The sequence below is a fragment of the Mastacembelus armatus genome, chromosome 9, assembly GCF_900324485.2.
Source record: "Mastacembelus armatus chromosome 9, fMasArm1.2, whole genome shotgun sequence".
NCBI lineage: Eukaryota > Metazoa > Chordata > Actinopteri > Synbranchiformes > Mastacembelidae > Mastacembelus > Mastacembelus armatus.
Window position 1 is genome coordinate 13,745,918 of NC_046641.1, and position 17,700 is coordinate 13,763,617.

General features: G+C 42.2%; 1 protein-coding gene across 3 annotated transcripts in view; it reads left to right on the plus strand.

The window, feature by feature from the left end:
* Positions 1–4,341: 4,341 nt before the first annotated feature.
* pcsk5b (proprotein convertase subtilisin/kexin type 5b) overlaps positions 4,342–17,700 on the plus strand; it is a 63,577-nt gene continuing 50,218 nt past the window's right edge. The window contains exons 1-3 of one of the 3 annotated variants that reach the window (XM_026320799.2): positions 4,342–4,976; positions 9,122–9,226; positions 16,587–16,739. In XM_026320799.2, the coding sequence (XP_026176584.1) occupies positions 4,797–4,976; positions 9,122–9,226; positions 16,587–16,739 (438 nt within the window). In that variant the 5' untranslated portion in view covers positions 4,342–4,796. The remainder of the gene's footprint in view (positions 4,977–9,121; positions 9,227–16,586; positions 16,740–17,700) is intronic. The other 2 variants (XM_026320802.1, XM_026320801.2) reach the window with 2 other exon arrangements.

Consider the following 17,700-nt stretch of genomic DNA (forward strand, 5'->3'; position numbering starts at 1 on the left):
CTCTGTTTTCTGAGACTTTTTGTATTTGTGTATGAACGTGTGCTGGTTTTTGTCTGACTGTCGAGAAAGACTGAAGTCTTCTGATTTAATTGCAGTGTTGAGATGGGAAATTCAAAGCTTAGCAAAATGTCATTCATACGAAAGCTGCTTGGGGAATTAAGTTCGGTCTTTTGTGTAGCTCATTCATTGTATAGAGAACGATTTATTCCTTTAATTTCACAAGCCATGGAGAATTGTTAATTTAGATTAACTTGTGTGAGGTTCTGCTGCAGATTTTTAGGGCTGTATAAAATTACCTGTTTACCAAAAAAAAAAAAGAATTTCCTAAAACCGAACTTAACTGAAATTAATCTGGTTGCCATAAGTATGTTCTCTGTAATAGTCTTTTTAGCCAGTTGGCCATATGGCAGCTCAGCTTGAGTGAGACACAGGTGGCACTCTAATTACAATCTAATTTTTAAGGCCTTCTTTTCCCATAAAATCCATTTTCTTTGACACCATTGTTACTTTCTCCACAAAAATGACAGGTAAGTAGTTTTAACAAGTTGCAATTGTAAAGTAATGAATTTAGTTCCTATGACTTATTTTATAGTTGACTATTGTAATATAATTTTTGTTTTTTTTTAAAATATATATATATATTTTTTTTTTAAGGCCACCCTTAAATACCATAAAATCTCCTGAGAAGTGGAATATAGAAATTGCTAGGATACTGATTCAGCCCTATTTTAATTTCATACATCTTTACAACTTAAGAACAGAGAACAGAACTAAGAAGTTATTTCTTAGTCAAGCAATGTTCGCTTTAAAATCCAGTAGTTTAACTACTTACTAAGTTGTGAGGGAAATACTGTAACTAAGCGTACGATTTCAAAACATCTTTAGAAACGATTATTCTCCACTTTAATAAAAAAAGAAAAATGTAACTAGACATGAATACAAAAATTATATTCAACTGCAATGCAATTTCCTGAGTCACCACCAGATGGGAATATATAGCCATAGACTCTAAATGCCTTATGGAATAATGTACTGGATCCATACCATACATGAAGTCCTTTGACTGACGGGAGACCAGATCCAGACCATCTGGAGTACAGAACAAAATCAAGTCATAAATACATTAAGTCCATACCTGTACTTATTTAAACTACATAACATTCACCTGGACATTGAATTGCACAGCTGTAAGTTTGGTGCACAAGGAAACGTATGTCGTAAACACAGGCAATGGAAACAAAACAAGACATGCAGACGTATGTTTTGACCTGTGAGAATGCCTGAGCCTGTTCTCACGTTACTTGAGTTGTTAGGAACTGTCTGCTTTAAGAGCTCACACACTGACACACTGGATGTAGAGTGTATGAGCCATCAGAGTAGCTGAAATAACCTTGGTCATGTGATTCACAAAGGAAGATGAGGAAAGAGGGATGCAGGACAAATAGGATGGAAATTTGGTGAGTGGCAGGTGCTATTGTGGCCTGTGTGCCAGAGCCTACAGCAACAAGGTTAAAGGTCAAAGTGAAGTTGAAAGGTCATCCTCAACTTCATGGAAGCCCACCCAGTGTGAGAAAAGAAAAAGGGGGTGTCAAAGTGATCGGTGGGCTCAAGGAAATAGCTGAGGGAATGGAAAAATACTGGAAGGACAAAGATGAGGTGCAGTGCAGGTTCAAAAAAGGTACAGATGAGCCAATGGCAGCCTCTATAGAAAATAACAAGTCCAGATTAGTTCTAAAAATAATCTGAGGCAAAAAGCACAGCAACCCAAATAATAAAACGGGAAGGAAATGCCATGATGGATAAATATGGAGACATGAGAGAGGTGAGAAGCAGGGGTAGATGGGTAACTGCACAGTGCATTTAAATGCAAGAGGGGCACACATGCATAACACTCCGGTCTTGATGACAAGAACATTATGTGGGAGGTTCTCCTCTAGAAATGTTGGGCTTGATAATGAATGAACCAATTAGCTGCATCCGTAGTGAATAAAGATGGACGGTCTGGTTGGTAAGGTGTTTTTTCCTGAGCTCTGTTTGGCCTAAACACATGATGCACCCTGTTATTTAATTGAAGAGGCACTGGAATGCACACAGGAATGCCCCTCAGACTGTTTGTTGACACTTGCTCTCAGATGTTGACAAAGACGTTTTGTTGGGGTTCACTCGGTTCGCTCCCTGGAAAATCCTGGGGAGCTGTGAGGCCGTCATGCAGGATATGGTGACAGTTTAGACCTGAATGGAAACCGGGGGCCCTGATGCTCAAGGCGGCCTCGTGACCTGCTTACTTGATTTGGATACTCAAATCAATTTCTGTGTTCTGTCTCTTCTCATTTAAAAAAAAAAAAAACTTTAAATTACAAGCCCTTCCATCTGGCTGAATAGTGAACGATCACTGGGTGTTTTTTTGTTTTTTTTAACTTCCTTTCATCTCCATTTCGGGGACCATGAGATGTTCTTGTCCCCCTGCTTGTTGTGAGATGTGACAGCGGGGTCCATTCAGCAAGAAATTGGCTGCAATTAGTGCAATTATGCTGATTTTCACTTGTATCCCATGCAGAACAGAGTTTTCGCTGTGCACATCCCCGGGAAACTGCTGCAAAACAAAAACCCATCAATCAACAAAGGCCCTGAATGAAAGGCTCAACTACAGATAATACCGTGCACATTCCATAATGACAGAGTTTAGTCAGCTGTGACCTATGTTGCGATGGTGGGGAGTAGGGGGGACATGGCATCTAGAGCTTCACTGATCAGGGGTAATAGGCAATAAAACCCATAAGAAGGGCAGGAGGCCTAATTGGCAATAGTGGGAACATAAGCTACTCATAATTAGTTGGTTGGTTGGTTACAGTATGGCACACACCTTTAAACACACCTTAGTTCAGTTCACAGGGGGTAATACCACTCACCGAATTTACCCACTTTTTAAAGGATATTTCAGGGAATCTACACTGTCATCCATAAATCATGACAATTGCAATGACAGAAAAAAATCCCACCAATAAAAATAAAAGTCATTTGGGTAATGCAGGGTTTTTCGGAACAAGTTCCAGTTTTTTTTTTTTTTTTTTTTTAATGTCTGTGGTTGTTTCCCATTGGATGATGACTGAGGTGGAGGTCATAGTTTAGCCAATCTCACATTGGTATCCATCCATCCATCCATCTTCTATACCCGCTTTTCCTGTTCAGGGTCACGGGGATCCGCTGGAGCCTATCCCAGCTCTCTCTCGGGTGGAAGGCAGGGTCACATTGGTATGTCTGTGTCAATAGTGCCCAGGAAACTGAGAAGGCTTGCATTCAACAGCAGATCTCAACATGTAGGAAAGGGGGACCAGGATCCAAAATGTAATGCATCCACATAACGTTTGGACTCTTCAAGGGCAGAGACAACACTGCCATTCCTGTCCGCCACACTTTACAATGCAACACACTGGCAAAGCATGTCGGCCGCTCACTGAAAACTTACACAATTGCTGATGGTTGGAAAAAAAAGCTCTGTGGTCTCAAGAAGAAACAGCGATCCTCCGCAGGCTTCGAACCACAAGAAAGTCCTTAAATTCCTACATGGATCAGCTCTGACTGGTGCTGTCTCACTGTTTAATTGAAAGATGCAATAATCATATAAAGATTCAACATATTTTCAGGATGTTTATACAGCAAATTATGCAAATTCTTAACAGTCTGGCAGACACATAGTCAACCAAATATGAAATCATCTCAACATGTTTTTAGAAACTATCTGTTTTTCTTCATGTTTTACTGCATCTACATACTTTTTAGTCTGTATCATTTCTGATTAACAGTGAGGCCTGAAAGAAATTGTGTTTTAATGTGAGTTTTGTTAGACCCTGGTTTAACTGAGCAGTGTAAAGGTGAGGGCTTAAACATGCGCTCAGGGTTCTGGATTCTCTGTAGAAATGGATTTGTTTATTCTAAGTTGTGAGGTCAGCTGTGTCTGTAAGGAGCCACAAAGACTTGAACATATTAACTTCAGCAATGACCTACAATCTGTTTTAGATCGTCTTAAGTTCAGCTGAGCCTTATCAATGGAGTCATTCTCTAACATGGTCTAACTAGGACCGATTCCAGCCGCTTTGGTTTTACTAAAATTATTCTTTATTTTACCTGGAGAGGCTCCTAGAAGCTGGGCCCCCCGAGTGGCTCCCTGACCCCCAGCTTCACCACTACGCCCCCCCCCACCTCTGTCTCTCTCTCCAACTCGACCGGCGGTCATCGGTGGAGCCAAGCAGAGTGTCTTTAAGACCCAGCGGAGCTCGGCAGGGAAGCCCCGCGGCTTTAGTTGTTTCTACTCACCAGAGTGTCAGCTAGTTATTTGTGGGGAGGCGCTGTAGCCATTTCGCCACATGAAAGCCCGATGAGCTGAGAGACCAACATCCGAGTTGTTCGTGGAGAAAGCAGCTTTGAGGAGCTCCGCGCGCGCTCAGACGTACAACAACTCGCGCGCAAAAGACGCACGGCTCACAGACACGCACACTTCCTCCTCCTGCCGCGGAAAAGAGAGACAGAGGAGCAGAGAGAGAGCACGAAACACAAACTTCCAACTCTCCCATGTGGAAAGCCAAGGTTTGAGGATAAGGTATAATTTTATCTTCTTCGGGGCTTCGCTCCTTCAGCCCTCTCCCCATCTCTTTCCCTCCGTCAGTGTTTTTACCAGGATAGTTGTGTTTCTATGAGCGTCTTGCTCGGCCAGAAGAGAAGTTTGGTTGTTTGCCTGGTCGGCTGAGGAGGAGGAGGAGGAGGTGGAGGCGAAGAGTTCGGGGTAAAAGTGGGGGAAGATGGTCCGCAACGCCGCTTGGAGAAGAAGCTTGCTGTGCGTCCTGGCGCTCAGTCTCGGCTTTGCGTCCCTGCCGTGCAAAGCTCGGATTTACACGAACCACTGGGCAGTCAGGATAGCAGGGGGACCCGAGGTGGCCGAGAGGATAGCGGAGAAATATGGCTATAGAAACATGGGACAGGTAAGTCGCCTTTTTTTGCTCAATCCAAAGTTGACTCTTATTTGTGTGGCTTTGTTTTTTCCCCCTTGTTTTGTTAAGTCTTAAAAGTGGGACATACCATGCTGGTTATTTCTTTACCAGTAGAGGAACCATACGGGATCAAACGTCCAAACCACCTCTGTGATTCCCTAAACTCTGTCTGCTTCTCTCTGACTATCAGCCCCGGAGAGAAAAGCCGCAGGGGACAAAGAAAGAAGACCAGGAGCAGGATGGCACAACAGGTGCCTCCTCGCTGCATTATCCCGGGTCACGTTCAGTTTGCGGGCTGCAGCCACTATCAGCCTCACTGCACTCTCATGTGCTTGGCCATTTTTTGACACACAAGTGAGACAGCTAGTGCTGCTTCTGGTGTCTTGGAACTGACACCAGAAGCCCCCACGGTGAGACGGACACTGGTGTTCTTCCTTCCTTTTATTGAAAAACTTGGCAGGGAGTGTTTTTTAAACATTGCACTGAGGAAAACTGGAGAATGAAGTGTTGCTCTTCCTATGCTAACGCTGTCCTGTATTATCCCTGTGAAGAGGGATCTTGACTCAGTCCATAACTAGGCCTGTTGAATCAGCTGCTAGATGCCCCTGGAGGTTCTGCTCAGGCTTAGTAGCTGTTCACATACTTTTTGTCACATTGATGGGGCTGAAGCTTTTCTTAGTTTTGATGAGAGTGATAAATCACAGCTGTTGGAGGAAAAAGTCCATCACACCAAGCATACATCCACACTGTAGGAGTCATTAATACTCATCATATCTGACGCTTAAAGCCAAATGCAGGGTCCGGTGCTTTTCACAGTGTAAGCCAAATACCATCAGCAGGTGTAAAGAATATACCAAGAAGAGAAACAGGACTGTGAGGTTTGTTTGTCTGTTTTCTTAATCAACAGAAGCGTGTACAGGTCAAGGAGGAGGGATATAGCTCAGCACACGGAGATGTGTTTTGAAGTTTAAAGAGAAATCCTGTGTTGTTTGTGGATGAAAGAAACGTGGACCCCACACATACTCCAGAGTATCGTGACCGAAATACATGGGCACTTCAAGTCTGCACTTGCCAGTGCTCGACATGAAGACGGCGTGGAACAGAGGGGGGCATTCTGACAGGTTGTTGTGGGGTAGCCTAGTCAACAGCTATTGAACCTCCCCTCCTTCCCCGCCTTATCCAGCCCGCCCACCCACTATACTCCCCAGAGAGCAGGCCTTAATGGCCTCGTTTATCCCCTCTTTTTGACGGGAACTAATGTGTAGAGTCCCACCCCCACTACTCTATACCAGCCCCCCATAGGAATTCCCCTGTGGAGTGGAGTGTCCCCCCCCCCCCACACACACACACATGCACACGCACCATTCGCCCTGATTTCCATCTCAATATGGAGTGTTCATTGGACTTTGACACCTCATAGACAACAGTTTTACTTCACTTCCTGGTTTTGGGGTCAGATGAAAGCCGCTCCCATGGGAGCAATAACAGCACACTCTGGTTTCCTAATGTGAACTTTGACATCATCAGCCCCATCTCTCTTATATCAGTGCAGCACAGATGACTTATTGCAGCTTCTCTGTCTGGCTCTGCTGTAGGTCGCCAAGAGATGCACAAGTGTTTTTCAAATTCCTCGGATTATTCATAGGTATTGGACAATTTGCAATAAATGATTTTGGTGATCAGACTGCTAACTGAGAAAAGGATGTGAAAGAATGCACAAAACAGAAAAAGTAGATGGGTAGGACAAATGTGAAATGGGGACAATGTAGTGTTCTTGACAGGGCTGGAAAGAGGGAAACAGAAAAGATAAGCACACAGTGGGAGATAGGAGGAGGGAATGACAAGGGAGGATAGATGGATGGATGGATGAAAAGAGTTGGCATGGAGTGAGAGAGCACCACGTTGGAGAATTCTGGGTAATCCTCTTAACCGTGGAGCCCCCTTCCCAGACTAAGACACTGGCCCAAATTGAGTCTGAATCAGCTGACAAGGCCCCGGACGTGGATTTCTTTGGTATAATAGTGTTTTGAGGACATGGGAGACAACTTGGAGCCATGAAGAGTGAGGGTGATGATCTGAAGCTGTACATGCACAGGAGGTTCATGTATCTGTAACAAGGTACAAGGTGTATTTGTACCGGTTGTACTGATACTGTACCAGTGTTTGAAGGAATCAGGCTAACAGGGTGTTGTTAAGTTAATACAGATTATTCTGTGTTGTGGCATCGCTGAGCACTGTAGTACAAAAAAAAACAACTTCCTTTTATCTGTTCACATTTGTATCCAAAGACAAATGAGTTAAGTAAATACTTTATCAGTATCAACCTTGACATCAGTTCAGCAAAGTAGCTTTAATATGACTGAAGTGTGTGTGTGTGTGTGTGTGTGTGTGTGTGTGTGTGTGTGTGTGTGTGTGTGTGTGTGTGTGTGTGTGTGTGTGTGTGTGTGTGTGTGTGTGTGTGTGTGTGTGAGAGTGTGTGAGTGTGTGAGTGTGTGAGTGTGAGTGTGAAAGAGAGAGAGAGAGCGAGAGAGAGAGATGCCTGGTCTTTATCATGTTGTTTAATGTGGCAGAAAGCAGTAATCTGAGGCATACCTGCTCAGGCAAAACTCACCTTTAGGCCAATACAGGATATATTCTGTGACATGGGCGTTCTAGTGGAAACATGTGTGAAGCAAGACTCATGAATGCAAGTGGTTTCACTTCACAAAATTGTTAGGACATAGTTCTCAGCAACCAGAGGTTATGCTGAAGTTGTTATTCACTATGCAGGTTATTGCAACAGAATGAGAGTTCAGTCAGCTGTATGACCTCTGCATACCCATCTGAGCAAAGGTTGTCATAGCTACAATACTAACAAACTCAATACTGAGGATAAAATGCAGTTGAGATGATGCACGAAGAATATTCATCCATCCATCATCTTATATCTGCTCATTTCTATTTAGGATCACAGGGGCACAAAGAATATGAAACGGTTAAATGTGCAGGTGTTGAACCTGTGTTAAAAGTTGTGAATGTGAAAACGACCCACTTAAACTGGAATGAGTGGGTCATTTTTGATGGTGGTAAACAAGAGTTTGGGGCAGTGCATCGGTAGTTTAGACTTCAAGGTTTTTAAGTGTGTGTGCAGAGCTTTTCCAGCAGCTCCCTGTTTACAGACACTCCTGGAGGGAAGGGTGGCCTGTTAATGGCAGCTCAGATGCTGTGTAGATTAAATAGACAGTGGAAGCATGATATGTTGAGACCTGTTTACACCACGGAGCAACATCCAAAGGGGTAGTTGCCTATTATGGAAGTGCATTTTATTACGCAGAATGCTTTATAATCTGATTACCCAACACCTCTGATATGTGCTGCATGGGAAGCTAATGTTTGGGGATCCTAGGCCTACTGACAAATTGTTGTTTGTCATTTTTATCGGTTTGTAGGTTGGAAAATGTGTTTATGTGCATAAACATTGAGTTGAAAGCTAGTCTGATGGGCTCTGTGGTGGTGGAGCTCAGCCACGGATCAGTGACACACCACATGAGCCTTGGCAGCCATGATAGTTTGATCATCTGAGGGATTGCATGGTCTTTATCAATTATTAAAACTAATCACCGTCCAGCAGCTTGCAGTCTGTCTATCATTGTCTGCCTGTGGGTCCTCTGGTCTCAGCTCTGTCACTCAAAAGTCTTTGTGTGTTTCTGTGCGTCCGTATGTTTGTCTGACTTTCAGCCTGTGTTTGTGTCGCTGTCTTATGTTTGACTTGTCCTCCATTTCTGTGTCGCCTGTTTGTTGTTTTTGCCGAGCTCTTTAAAAGCTCGAAAAAAAACTTTATGTACAATTTAAATGAATAACACAACACAAAAATATCACTTCTTGGAAAGCACTAGTACAGTACTTTTCAAGTATTGTAGTGGTTATCACCCATAACAGGACTTTATTCTGTTTATTGATGTCGTGTATGATGTTATTGCAGTATATGTGTGTGACATTTGCTTCAGCTTTAGAAGTCAAACATGTTGACAGGAAGAACAGTGGCAGAGTTGCTGCTTATTTTTTTTTTTATTTTTTAATGACTTTGTCATTTTTATAGTTATTTTAATGAGGTTGTAGGATATTGTCTCTCAAGTCTCTGTACATGTGTTTTACAGATTGGGGACCTCAAAGATCACTATCACTTCTTCCATAGTCGGACCATCAAGAGGTCGACTTTGTCCAGCCGTGGTCGTCACAGTTTCATCTCCATGGAGCCCAAGGTAAGTTTGTTTTCTGACTTGGAGGTTTAGACTCAGAGTAGTTCAGCGTGTGTGTTTTATTTTTTGATCCTGGAGATTTCAGCTCATGGTCCACTTCCAGGCTTTTCCTGTATACCTCATGGTATTTGTCAGTGGATCAGGTTTGCTCAGTTGTCATGGAGCTGACTCAGTTATCACGTGACCCAAATATGGGGTGTATGTGGTTACTAAAGTTCAGTTCTGAATTAGCTGAGCCACCACTGTGACAGCTGAGAAAAGTCTGTCTGTCTGAGTATTATCAGGTTCGGCTGAGAGGTTTGGGAAAGGCGTGTAAGCAAACCTCGATTATTTAATCAGACTTGTATTTCTGAGGTCAAAATGGGCTTTCCAGCATATTCTGAAGATAGTCTCAGGGACATCTTGTCAAATATCTCCATGTTTTCCTGATAGGCTTTTTTTTGCCAAAGGGAAAAAGAAACAATTTGTCATTTTTGAGTTTAATCTGTGCTCACACTGTGATTTTAACACATACGTTCTGTACTCTGCCATGTTTCTGTGACGAATGTTCAGAAACATCATATCCAGTATATAGAAAGTGTGTTTGTTGCTGTGTCAGCCAGTTCCCTGAAACTAATCTGCTTTATAGCAGAATGACTTCATCTGTGTTTCACACTTAAACCAATGAACAAAATTAATGCCACAGTGTTCCAACAGGATTATAATTACAGCCAATGTCATATAATATGGAAAAGACAGTTTACTTAATAATGCGGTTCACCAGGATTGGGTTAAATATAGAATATAGCATCTTTGTCACCTGGCGAGTCTGATTTTATTCAATTTTTTTAAAATGTTTTTTTTTTTTTTTTGTCATTTGGGTGAACTGGCCCTTTAAAGATGACTTTACCTAAGGTAAACTCCTGTCGTTGCTCCTCTCATCGCTGCACCAGGTCATCAAACTCCGGCTGCATTATTAACGAAGCCTGAACCTCACAGCACTCTGAACAAAATGAACAGGTCCAGTTGCTGTTTCAAATATGAGGCTCGTTTGTAGAAGTGTCTCATTCTTGACATGTGAAAAACTTATGCTCCAAGTATGTTTTTGTTCATATTTGTGTACACAAATTTGACTTCATGTCTTTGTGTTTGACAAAGTGGGTGCCTTTATCAAACAAGTTGGGATTTGAGTTTGAGGAAATGATGCAGATTCAGTTTAATCGAAGTTACCACATCATGTTAGTGTCAGGATAAAGAAATTCTCAATTTTTTGGAGAGTGTTTTCATCTGAAATAGCTTTGTGCATGTGTGGATTCAAGTGCATGTGAGTTTGTTTTCTATCTGTGCGTGCACAGATAGAATGCATGCTGACTGCTAAGGAATGATAATGATGCATCTCTGTGCTCATACAAAGAAAGAATTAAATAGAAAGAAAGTAAACAGAAAAAGGTGGGTGAGATGGATAGAAAAGATAAGACGATGCCTGTCACCTTCTGTTATCCACTTATCTTGTTGTCCTCTTTCACATTGTTTTTCTATTTTCTTGACTTTTTCTTTTTTTTTTTGGGTCTACTTAGTTTGTTTTGTCCACCTGCTGTCCTTACCTGTCACCCCTTTTACCTTCCTTGCACACTCTCTCCTACCTCCTTTTCTCACTGTTGCTTTCATTGTACTTGTCTCCCCCCTTCGTCTTTGCTTCTCTTGCTCTCTCGGGCCTGACACTGTGCCATGATGGAGGAAGGTTTGTGTCCTAATGCCAGCTGGCTGAGAGGCTGAGATTTTAGAGGACTAGATCAGAGAGGAGAGGTTAAAAGAGACAATAGGGAAAATGAGTTCTTACAAAGGGAGAGTGAAGAAGAGCTGTAGAAAGAGAAAAAGAGGGGAAAGATGGATTAGAGAAAGCAAATAAAAGAAAAGCAAAGTGGAGAGCAGCGGAGCTGTCAGCATTTTCCCTTGAGTGGCTATCCTTTCAGTGTAATCTTTGGACGTGTCTGTGGGTTTGGAATCAACATGATGGCTAGTTTGGCACCGGCGTAGTCTGGCATACTGCTAATGATGTTTTGCAATCAGGTTTTGTAATAATGACAGCCGTATGTGTTTGTGTGCGAGTGAGTCAGATGGGTGTAGCGGTGCCATGAAAGGCGCACCCTGCCATCCACAGTACTCATTGGCACACAAGTTACCATGGAGATGTGCGGCACAGCACAGATTACCACTTTATGGCATCCGCCTAACTGCAGTGTCACTTGCTTCTTAGGTCAAAGACCATTTATTTTTTCCAGGCTGGAGAATGTCTGTGCTACGGGCGCTGCACGTCTCAAACTCTTCTTTTTAAAAAACCTTTTTCAAAGATTAAACACAGGATGTTAAGTCCATTTATTTCTGATTGATATAGATATGCCTATTTCTCATCAGCTAGTGAAGGTCAAATGATTTAAAATTTTTAACATTCAAAGTCCTCAGCTTGCACCTTGCATAGCTGTGCTGATGTTCACCCATGACTCATTCATACTGGAAGTTCCAAGAGAGTCTGGAAAACCAGACATTTTTTGTTGTAACTCCGGAGTGTTTTTGGTGTGAAATCATTTCAAGTAGTCTGCTTTGTTTGACATCATTTTCCAGTTATTGGGAGTTTACTGTAATCAATTAAGAGTACTACAGTGTTTGTTTTTCCATTCTGTAATGGCCTTTGCAAAGAATAGTAGAAAGAACCAGCTGCCTCTGTGGCCATTTGTTCATGGTGTAGGAATACTTCATGTGTCGTCTTGTTGCAGGAGCAGGATGTTCCCAGCCTGTTTCATTTATTGCGACTTGTGTTCTCTCAGTCATTTATCCAGACGTGAAGGAAAACTGAGAGCCAGGTGTGGTCCGCAGCTGAATCCTCGCTGGGATACTGTGAAATGCAAAATGGAAGTGAAGACAAAATTAAATTTCAGTGTTTTGTGACATTTATAAGGTTCAGTCTTTTAGACGTCATGCCACATAGGCAAAATATTTGCCCACATAGTAAAACTACTGAAGTGCGTTTAAATCCAATTATTAAACAGTTAAAACTTAGTCTGCTTAAAATTTCTCCCCTATGACTCACTGAATTCTTTCATCATCCAGCTGTTTTTAGTGCTCGTTGTATTCATGCACCATGTGGGGAAGACGAGGACACTTGCAGGACCTTGGGAGCAATTTACATATGCAGAAGTACTATAAGACATCCCATAGTTCCAGGTACAGGTTTCCATAAACCAGGATGCTTGTGTGCGTTTCCTGCGAGAGACTGCTGAGTATGTTTTTGCATTGAATTTGTTTAACAGATGAACCATTCAGAGCTGACGCCCATGCAAGTCACCTACAGCTGACCGGCACAGCACCACAGGGCTCAGAGCATCTGTGAAAAGTTGTGTGAATGTGTGCTGTGTTAGGGCTGAGGCCTTTGAACCGCACTTAGTAAAGCACAAGAACAGGCTCCTCATGTCAGTCTGAAGGTTGTTGAGGGTACTCTGCTACGCTAGCCTTTGACCTTTTTGGAAAAAAAAAAAACATCTCACAGCTTTCTGTTCTTTTGCCTGTAACTCAAGCAGTGTCTTAAAATGAGCAGCGAAAGTGGATCAATTTGTTCCCATTTGTTCTACTGAAGTGAACTCTTCCCCAGTTTCCCCTGGTTACTGACCCAGCCAGCAAGAGCCACCTGCAAACCCTTACATAGAGAGCAAACCAGAGAGAGAGGGAGAGAGGGATGGGGTGGGTGGGGGGTTGGAGTGGGAATGCGAGAAAGACAGGCAATCTTAGAGAAAAACTGGCATCTGCGGAGAAGCCGACCTAAAATGCAACAAAGTACAGATGATGGTGAGAAAGAAGCAGATGAGGGGAGAAAAGTAAAAGGGTGAGATAGGGGAGTGAGCTGGAGTGTGACAGAGAGGTACAGGTGCTCACAGATCATTTCTCTGCTTCACCAAGCTGGAGTTGAAAGAATGGAGCAGATCCAATCTTCATGCCTCAGAGTCTGCCAGCAAATTGGCACTGAAAAGAAAAAGACAAGGATGCATGGGCAGGTTTTATAGGCAATAATAGAGGGCAACATCGTCTTTGTTTGGATAGGATTTGGCAAACATGACACAACTGATGTGGATAACTGCAAGCTGTTATCAGTGAGAGATTTTAAACAGGGGCAACAAAGGGTGACATGCTCTTGATGGCCTGAAACTGTTGAATACCATAAACCTGCCTTGGTCATCAGACAAATGGGGACAAAATGTATTAGTAAAGGGAATGTGCTGTCGAGGTGACTGGATGACACTGTAGCTGGCTTTCTGTTGGGTTATTACATGCAAATCTAAAAGTGAGAGCAAAGATCTGAGAGCAGAAGTTTTGCGAGTGGGCAGGGGTTGCCTGAGTGCGAGGATGAGGATTTAAGTGTGAACAAGCTGCTTTATATCTAAGAGCAGACCTACAGTTTTGGGTTGGAGCAAATCTGTGTGTGTGTGTGTGTGTGTGTGTGTGTGTGTGTGTGTGTGTGTGTGTGTGTGTGTGTGTGTGTGTGTGTGTGTGTGTGTGTGTGTGTGTGTGTGTGTGTGTGTGTGTGTGTGTGTGTGTGTGTGTGTGTGTGTGTGTGTGAGCATGAAATCAAGGAATTATGCTGTCATTGAAAAACAGTGTTCACCCTGTACAGATTAACATCTTTCTGCTTTACTAATTTAATATGCAACTCTACTCATCTATCCATCTAAGATCCCCTTCTTTAAAATGGAATTCCGAATAGGTTTCAGCCTGTGGATGTTTGAAATGAATCAAATAAAAAAAAAAAAACCCTGTAAATAGAGTCACTACAGGAAAGCTCAGACTGTGAATCACTGTCATCTGGACAACACTGCATAAACTAGAAAGCACTTTAGTAGTTTCTGCTGCTGAAGATAAAACAACGCATTAGTGCTCCATGACCCTTTTTTTGTTCACTATACTAAGTCAGTGTACAGGATGTGAAATACATGGCAGTGATAATAATACACAGTGCTTCAGTGACCCTCAGTGTTTTTACCACCTCCTTAGGGATGCTAGTGGTCACAGTCAGCTGCAGAACAGCACCTGTCTGAGGTGGTCAGGATGCAAAGGCACATCATTAGGATAGATGTTTGCCAGCATGCAGATACATGTAACTACAGCTTCTTTGGCTTATGTCCTTGTTCATCAGGCCAATTCAGAAAACTATTATGAAATCCTTCAAATTCTCACGTCTGGTCAGAAACACCTGAAGTGAACCCCACACTAATTGGGATCCAACTTCAGCACAATCATTTCTTTTTTTGTCATTTGTGAAGTCTTTGCTCTGTGTCGTCCGCCTGTGGAGGAATCCATGGTGTTAGGAGAGGATTAGTGGCGACTAGAGAAGTAGTGATGCATTTGTAGTTGGACCTTTCTGAATTTCCGAAGATATGGACAAGAGCATTTAAGAGTTACACTGCTGATCAAAGATTGTGGTTGATGGTATGCTAATGTATGCAAATTGTAATGATACACCAGCGGTTTGCGCAGACAATCACGCACAATTCCTGATGACGGTGTTGTTTTGAGGCTAATGGCGTGTGTAAACGGTTGTTTTGAAGCTGATGGTCCTGACAAAACTTGGAGTGAAATGAGCTGCGACCCTGGCAGACGGAAGAGCACCAGGCTAAAACAAAACATCTCACTTGGTTTTTTATTTATTTTTATCTTTATCACTCTCTGTGCCCTGGTTTGTCATTTTTGTTTCTTTTCCCCCCATATTCCACTTGAATTAATGTATTTTTTTTCCCCTCACCCCCTTCAGTCTATAACAAGCTACATACTTAAGTTATTCAATCAATGTTTTTAGAAAATTAATTATCCTCTCTTCACTTGCTGTCTTTCTGTCTTTCTTGCTGTTTGTTTTCACTTCCCTCCCGTTCTAGTTCGGTCTTTTTTTTTTTATTGACTCTTCTGGGACGTCTTCTCTTCAGCTCTTTATCGCCTCTCCTTCTCCCGTCTTATCTTGTCTCGTTGCCTCGCTCTTCAACTCTCTGGAGAGGGAGGCAGATTGTTTCAGTGCATGAGACCAGATAATCACTCTGCAGTCATTATGTCAGCTATTCTCTTTTTTTCCTCTCTTCTCTTCTTCTCTCTGTCTGCTGGAGCTGTATTGATGTGTAGAAATGCTCTGCAGTCGGACGTTGTTCAGTAAAGCCTCTGATTTCTGGGTCTGGCAAAATGGGCAACAAAACAGAAACGCTTTTGGAGTGTGAAAATTATTCTATTGATTATCCATCATGAATGGAGTGCATTTGTCTGTACGTAACGCACACAGATACACACTTTAGGTGTAAAGTATGCTTTGTGATGATCATTTCAGGAGTGAATACAGCAGAAAGAAGTAGTAGCTTCACATTAAATTGACAAATGGACAGTTCGTAAAGTAAGTGAATAAACTAGCTTGTGTATGATTATGTTTCTATGCAAATTTTAGTTTAACAAATCCCTGAATCATTTAATACAGAAATATTTTCATCTCAGGCTGCAGCACCACACACACTCCATCTACATGTGCCAGTCTTGTAGCTGCTAAAAATTTCAGTTTTGGTGTTTATCATCGTTGCTGGTACATGTGAGCTTCACATGGAGTCTTTTTCAACAGATGAAATCTGGAGGACTTCAGCTAGACTAAACAGAAAATTTCAGGGTTTTAAAAACAACTGGCCAGGGCCAAGCAAGTGGGTCCAGCCGTCTAGTTAAGATCCAACAATGCCGGTTCTGAAATCGGAAAATTCCGCCTTGAAAGTGGAGCGAGATTCCTGCCAAGGAATGCCTTGTGCCTTGAAGCAAACCCATAACATCTGAGAGATTGATGTTACCTGAGAGACATTTATGTCTTTGGTGCATATGTGTGTGTGTGTTAGTCTGTACATATTGCAGATGGGGAGAAATGAACTGACAGAATGAAAAGAAATTAGTCCACAGTAAAAACTCTTGTAGGCTAAGCCTGAAATGCACTGTGGAGTAAATTTTATATAGCTATGTCCTGTGGCTTCTGCTCATATGGCCAATTCTCTTTAGGTGCCTGACAGTATACTAGCCATATCTATTCTTTGGCGATGATCTATATCTTTGTTCATTGCATAGGGCAAAAAAGAGGAAATATAACCACTTCATTTTCCCTTTTTTTTTTTTATTGAAGATGCGGCACCCATTATTTAAAGAGGTCCCAGCTTTTCTAGCGCTTTGATATTTTTCTAAAAGAAAAACATGTCATTTTATAGAAGCTCTGCCTGAATTCCACCTGTTGACTATGATTGTGCAGTCTGTGAAGTAAACTACTATAGTGTGTTATTATTTGATCCCTCTTCAGTGTCTGCTATCTCCCGACTGTGTTTGCGTGTTTCAGGTGGAGTGGATACAGCAGCAGGTGGTGAAGAGGAGGATCAAGAGGGATTACAAACCATCCCCGCCCATTTCTCTTTCAAGCCCCGCCTACAGCAGCCTGGCACAGAACAACGTATTCTATAATGACGCCAAGTGGATCAGTATGTGGTACATTGTGAGTACACCGCATATCTGTACCAGACTCCTGCTCGCTTTGTGTGTTTACTGCACCAAAACAAGAACATCACAAGTTGCAAAACAGATAGAGCCCGGCATAACGTACTGTCCTGTGGTGCTTTTCTTTTCAGAGTCTGCACGCTTGTCTTTACCCATATTTATCCACTTTGTGGGTTTAAGATCAGCTGAGGTCATGACATGGTCAGCAGATCAGAGGGATTTGTGTTTCACTGAATGAAAGAGTAGAAGAGCCACAGTGATGAAATTTGTATCTTTCCTCAATTTCAAAAGAGATCATTTAGGGCCAGTGCAGGACGTTCTGTGTTTATTTATAAGTGTTTGTCACAGGAATGTGCACACACATAGAAATATACGTCTCTGTGTTCCTGCATTTCCAAATCATTTCCCAGAAGTCAGCAGTGTAATGGATGTACTTGTTCACCTGCGCTCACAGTCCTACACGCATGTATTCAAATTCCCATTGCAGAGATTTGTGGCTTATCACCACATGTTTACATACACCCTCTGATCTTTGCACTAGTTATGTATTTATATGTGTGGTAGATTGTCCTCATCTCTGTCAATTGTTAACTTAGTACAGAAAAGTCCTAATACTTTGACCTGAGTTTTTAAACCTTATTTTTCTAGCTTCAGGACAGAGCACACTGAACTTGGTGTTTTCAGGGATGAAACAAAAGAATAATTCAGTTTGTGTGTTTTGTATCTAATTTAAAATTAGCGACTTATTCGAGGTTGCCCCTTATTTGATTTTGATTCACAGAAAAAATTTAACATTGACCGGTATCAGTGATTTTGACATGAATTAGATTTTTACACTGGAATCAAATTGAAGTTGGAAACCAAATGTGACACATGAAAAATATCCAAGTGACTTGTGAGAAGTCAGCATCCTTAGTAAAATGGCTCTGGTTTAAAGTAAAGGAATGGAGTCAGTGCAG